Here is a 6,545-nt window from a genome sequence, read left to right as displayed (position 1 = left end):
TTTTCTTTGTCCAAACTTTTTTTAGCCCCCCCACTCCCCCCCCCCGCTCAAGGTGCCCCATTATTTTGTATATGTAAAAAATGTGCCGCAGCTCAAAAAAGGTTGAAAATCACTGCCCTAGAACACGGATTCTAAGAAAAGAATTAGCATTTCTAAAGGAAGATAGCCTATTTACACACAATCAACACATGAAAATACTCTTTTTTTTTTTACAAAACCTCTCATTTGAAAACTATGATACTACAACTGAGCTCCTTTGCAGGGTTGGGGCAGATCAGTCAGAAGACCCATGCAATGTGTGAGCCTTGTCACACCCATTACCAACAAGCTGATCTAAACACGGAGCGGGATATGATGACCAATCATTGCATTTTTTTAAAAACCGATCTCTGCCCTCTCCCCGCCCGGTGCGTTTGGTTTGCCAAGGAAAGGAGAAAAGTGTGAGAGGGAGCGACAAAAATTGCCTGCAAGTGTTACACATCCACCCCCTTGATGAATGAACCTTCCAAGACAATGTTGAAGTCCTGCAGTGCCTGTAAGACTCGGATGAGGGAGTTGACCATCATGCGATCGCGCAGAAGAGCCGTTTCTTCATACATCCGGCTAAGCGGGGGACACTCTGCCAGTAACGGAATCCACTGGGCGAGTAAATGATCCCTGTAGAGAAAGTATCACCAAGTTGTATCAGGTGCTGTACGTTGTGAGCATAAGAGGTAAAATGGATTTAGGTTCAACAACAACAACAACAACAGATCCTGCCTGCCAGGCTACATCCAAGTAGAGTGGTACCTCTACCAACCAATGCCTCTACTTACGAACTTTTTTAGATAAGAACTGGGTGTTCAAGATTTTTTTGTCTCTTTTGAAGAACCATTTTCCACTTCCAAAACCAAGCCACCACAATAGTAACCAGAAAAGGCAGGGAGAAGCCTCCGTGGGGCCTCTCTAGGAATCTCCCGGAAGGAAACATGGCTGGAAAAGGCAGGGAGAAACCTCCATGGGGTCTCTCTAGGAATTTCCTGGGAGGAAATATGGCTGAGAAAGGCAGGGAGAAGCCTCCGTGGGGTCTTTCTAGGAATTTCCTGGAAGGAAATAGGGCTGGAAAAGGCAGGGAGAAGCCTCTGTAAGGTCTCTCTAGGAATCTCCTGGGGGAAAACAGGGCCAGAAAAGGCAGGGAGAAGCCTCTGTGGGGTCTCTCTAGGAATCTCCTGGGAGGAAACAGGGCCTCCACCCTTCTTGTGGTTTCCCCAATCACACACATTATTTGTTTTATATTGATTCCTATGGGAAAAATTGCTTTTTCTTACAAACTTTTCTACTTAACAACCTGGTCACGGAACGAATTAAGTTCGTAAGTAGAGGTACCACTGTATCATGTTTCCCCCAAAATAAGACCCTGTCTTATTATTTTTTTGAACCCTGAAATAAGCCCTTGGCCTTATTGCCATGCACTCAAAAGTCCGATTGGACTTTTACTATCAGGGGATGTCTTATTTTGGCAGAAACGGGGTAGTTAGAAACATGATTTAAGACTAGATGCCAAGAGGCCATATATTTAATTGATTATATTTAAATGCATTCAGGGAATCAATTCTGGAAGTCCTTTTATTCTGTTTTTGTTAATGACATATTAATGAATTACGTGAAAACTTAGGGATGGGCTGCAATGCATATGGCTTACCAATAAGTGCTATTTTTGAACTATTTATCCATTATTTTCTGCATTTTGGTACCTCTAATACAGAGAGGACAAAAGAGCTGCTGCTGATGTCATCCTTTCAAGAACGATCATACTAGGCCAGCGGTCCCCAAACTTGGCAACTTTAAGACTTGTGGACTTCAACTCCCAGAATTCCCCAGCCAGCATACCTGGCTGAAGAATTCTGGAAACTGAAGTCCACAAATCTTAAGGTTGCCATTTTTGAAGACCTCTGTACTAGAGAGACAACTTATGTAGGTCAGGGCTACTTGTATTGTAAATATACAGTAAGAGAAACTTGCAAGTGTAAATACGGTTCCCCCTCCCTCCCTTTCTCATTGTGGGAACTAGGAAAGGTCATATCTGAGATATTTACCATATTTTTTGGAGTATAAGTGCACTTCCCCCCTCCTTTTATTTTTACAAATAATTCAAGATGGCAAACATATGCAACACATCTTCTTTCTCTTATTTTCATCATAACAACCACCACCCAGTGAGGTTGGTTGGGCTGAGAGTGACTGTCCCAAAGTTACCCAGTTGGCTTTCAATCCTAAGGCAGGACTTGAACTCACAATCTTCCACTTTCTAGTCTCCACCGGTAGACTAAACTAGCTCTCTATCTTCTGGTCTATCTTCTATCTACCTGCTGGATTTTTTTACCCCTTGGAAGAACAGGGATGCATAGATCCAGAGTATTCGTCATACTAACTATGGCATGGCTATGTTTTTAAAAGTAAATCTATTTTTCCTAATGAGGTCTAAATAATCTAGACAGTGTTTCCCAACCTTGGCAACTTGAAGATATCTGGACTTCAACTCCCAGAATTCCCCAGCCAGCATTCGCTGGCTGGGGAATTCTGGGAGTTGAAGTCCAAATATCTTCAAGTTGCCAAGGTTGGGAAACACTGATCTAGACAATAAATTACCTACAACTTTAAGACAATAAAATATGTCACTGGTTTTATATTAAAATACAGGAACTATTTTTGACAATCTTTAAAGTAACATAGTAAATGATATTTTTTTTTACAAAAGGTTTAGGGTTATAAACGTTCTAGGCAAGGGGCTACTTATCACAATTGTGACATTGGCCTGTACTAAGAAAATCATATATTTCTTTTAAAGATTCACAATCTGCTTTTCTTCAAGGAATATAAAGTGGCTTGGTTCCACGCCCTCCTCCAAATTGTTACCATTATAATACTCTATGAGTAAATTAACTAAAAGATAATAGAACGGAATGAAAGAGTAGGAAGAGATTTAGAGGTCTCCTAGTCCAACCCTGTACTCAGGGAGGAAACCCTATATTGTTTCAGACAAATGTTTGTCCAATCTCTTCTTAAAAATTTCCAGCGTTGACGCATTCAAACTTCTGGAGGCAATGATGGAAAGATCATGAACGGATAATGAACTCCGTCAGCTACGAAGGCTGAGAATATTGGCCTCCATCGTTCAACACCATTATACGGTGCACTTCATTTCAAAATTATTTAGGTTTAATTCACTACATACCGAGTTCCAAAGCAAACTAGAATTTGGAATTTGCCATCCTTCCCTATGTTCCGCGGAGCAGTGTTGATGGCACTGATGTAGTGGCAAAAGGTTTTGCGAGAGGATTTTTGGAGAAGGACATTGTCTTCATTGTCTTCAATCTGGTCAGCCACCATGAAATAAGCTGCAGCTTTTTCTGAAGATGGACAAAAGAGAGAACGAAGTCACCAAACACAAAATAATGTCTTAGTCAGTGAATTTGCTATTTTATCCAAGAAAGCCACTGGATTAAAAAATAGTGTTCTAATAATGTCCCTGCCTCTTGCCTTTCTGAATTTTTTTCAATTATTCAATTGTTTCGGAATGAATCGAAGGCACAGAGTATCCACTGAATTCAATGGCACACTTCCTTCTGAGCTTTCACCAAACTCAAAATTTTTTCAGAGAGATTAAGTAGGCCCCTGAATTTATTTTGAAATAAAATACACTGGGAGTTTCACAAGGCATTCAAACAAAAGCTTTTCTTGGTAAAAGCAGGTAGTACAAAACAGCAAACAGGTAGTCTCGACTTACAACCCCAATTGAACCCAAAATTTCTGTTGTTCAGTAAGACATTTGTTAAATGATTTTTGCCCCGTTTTATGACTTTTCTTGCCACAGTTGTTAAGTGAATCACTACAGTTCATGTTACTGTGTTTCCCTAAAATAAGCCCTTCCTCCAAAAATACTATTTCCTCTGGTTAAGGAGTGTGCAGTTATTTATTTATTTATTGGATTTGTATGCCACCCCTATCCGTAGACTCGGGGCGGCTAACAACAGTAGTACAAAACAGCATGTAAATCCAATATTAAAACTAATACTAAAACAATTAAAAAAACCAAACATACCTACAAACAAACATACCATGCATAAATTGTAAAGGCCTAGGGGGAAAGAATATCTCAGTTCCCCCATGCCTGACGGCAGAGGTGGGTTTTAAGGAGCTTACGAAAGGCGAGGAGGGTGGGGACAATTCTAATCTCTGGGGGGAGTTGGTTCCAGAGGGCCGGGGCTGCCACAGAGAAGGCTCTTCCCCTGGGGCCCGCCAAATGACATTGTTTTGTTGAGGGGACCCGGAGAAGGCCTACTCTGTGGGACCTAACCGGTCACTGGGATTCATGCGGCAGAAGGCGGTCTCGTAGATACCCTGGTCCGGTGCCATGAAGGGCTTTATAGGTGATGACCAACACTTTAAATTCTGACCGGAAATTGATCGGCAATCAATGCAGACTGCAGAGTGTTGGTGTTACATGGGCATTTTTGGGAAAGCCCATGATTGCTCTCGCAGCTGCATTCTGCACAATCTGAAGTTTCCGAACACTTTTCAAAGGTAGCCACATGTAGAGAGTGTTACAGTAGTCGAGCCTCGAGGTGATGAGGGCATGAGTGACTGTGAGCAGTGACCCCCGGTCCAAATAGGGCCGCAACTGGTGCACCAGGCGAACCTGGGCAAACGCCCCCCTCGCCACAGCTGAAAGATGTTTCTCTAATGTGAGCTGTGGATCGAGGAGGACGCCCAAGTTACTCAGTTATCTCTGAGTAATCAAAGATATATGTACACAGAGGAAACATAGAGGCCTTGCAGATATCCAGCTATAATTCAGTAATACAATCCAGATACATTAAGTGTATAAAATATTATTTACTTTGGCAAATATTTTAGTCAATAACAGTCGTAATCATACACTGTTAAATCAGTCAATACATCTCAATCTGGATCCTCATTTTACCCACCTCGGAAGGATGGAGGGCTGAGTCAACCTGAGTCAGCTGAAGAAGCCTGCACCACTGCACTCTAACCACTGTGCCACCTCGGCTTAATGACTATAATTCAGCCCGGAATTTCTGACATTAAGTTGTTGTGGTCCCTAATGGATCACTACAGGAACCTGACTTGATTTCGTGATTGCTTTTACTATGGTGGTAAAGTGAATCCTCATGGTCACCAAGTGAGCCACAGGGCATGCATATAAGCCAGTATTCTATCATAATGATTAGTACGACATATTACTATGTATAATCCACATTGGTGATTTGCCCCACGCATATAAGCCAGTATCCTATAATAATGGTTACTAAGTCAGTAACCATTATTCTCCCGGATCAGTGTTCTTTTTTTCCAGAAATCAGCAAAAAATGTTGAAAACCAGTAAAAAAAACAAAAAACATTGCAAATTATAGTCACACGACCGCAGGATACTGCAACCAGTTGTAATGTGAGCCAATAATAGTAGTAGTAGTAGTAGTAATAATAATAATAATAATAATAATAATAATAATAATAATAATAATAATGGAGAAAGTATGGATAATAATAAGAAAGTATGGATCATTGACATCGCAATCCCAGGGGACAGCAGAATTGAGGAGAAGCAGCTAGAGAAATTAGTGAAATACGAAGATCTAAAAATCGAGCTGCAACGACTCTGCATAAGCCCATGAAAGTGATCCCAGTGGTACTTGGCACGCTGGGCGCAGTGCCAAAGGATCTCAGCAGACATTTGAAAACCATCGGAATTGACAAAATCTCCATCTGTCAATTGCAAAAGGCCGCTTTACTGGGATCGGCAAACATAATTCGCCGCTACATCACGCAGTCCTAGGTGCTTGGGAAGCGCCCGACTGGTGATGAAATACGAAATCCAGTATAGTGATCTAGTTTGCTGTGTTGTACTGACATAATAATAATAATAATAATAATAATAATAATAATAATAATAACAACAACAACAACAACAACAACAATAATAATAATAATTTATTAGATTTGTATGCTGCCCCTCTCCGAAGACCCGGGGGCGGCCAATGCTTGAAAAGCAATCACATGATTGAATTGGGATGGTTGTGGTCACTGTTGTAACTTCATCAGTGACTTTTTGGGGATCGGTCATAAATTTGAATGGCCATCAAGTGTCCAGTTGTTAAGTTGAGGACTTACCTGTGGTTCACACCAAACAATAACCAGTCAAACCTACCACATTTTAGCACAGTATAATATACAAACCCTAACTCAGGCATGTCAAACTGGATTTCTTGGTAGGCCAGATCAGCATTATAGTTCTCAGCAGGCAGGCCAGAGGGGGGAGATGGGATGCCCCCCATACCCCTTTTTGGCCAGCACAATGCTGCAGGAGCCGTCTAGGCTAAAAATGTGCCACATGGGGGTCGCACGTGGTCTTCTCAGACCCCGTTTTGGTTGCCAGAGGCCAGCCCAGCCCTGCAGGCCAGATTTAAGCACCTCACAGGCTGCATCCGGCCCACAGGCCTTGAGTTTGACACCCCTGCCCTAGCTATTTTTAACAATAAGCACCA

At 41.8% G+C, this 6,545-nt stretch overlaps 1 protein-coding gene across 2 annotated transcripts in view; it reads right to left on the bottom strand.

Moving 5' to 3' along the window:
• DENND5B (DENN domain containing 5B) overlaps positions 1-6,545 on the bottom strand; it is a 160,797-nt gene continuing 154,252 nt past the window's right edge. For both annotated transcript variants that reach the window (XM_070756372.1, XM_070756373.1), the window contains 2 exons: positions 3,215-3,389; positions 1-657 (listed from right to left, as the gene is read on the bottom strand). In XM_070756372.1, coding sequence (XP_070612473.1) covers positions 474-657; positions 3,215-3,389 — 359 coding nt within the window. In that variant the 3' untranslated portion in view covers positions 1-473. The remainder of the gene's footprint in view (positions 658-3,214; positions 3,390-6,545) is intronic.

This window comes from Erythrolamprus reginae, chromosome 6 (genome assembly GCF_031021105.1).
Source record: "Erythrolamprus reginae isolate rEryReg1 chromosome 6, rEryReg1.hap1, whole genome shotgun sequence".
In the NCBI taxonomy this organism is placed as follows: domain Eukaryota; kingdom Metazoa; phylum Chordata; class Lepidosauria; order Squamata; family Dipsadidae; genus Erythrolamprus; species Erythrolamprus reginae.
The sequence above is the reverse complement of the archived record's forward strand: the minus strand, read 5'-3'. Positions and strand labels throughout refer to the sequence as shown.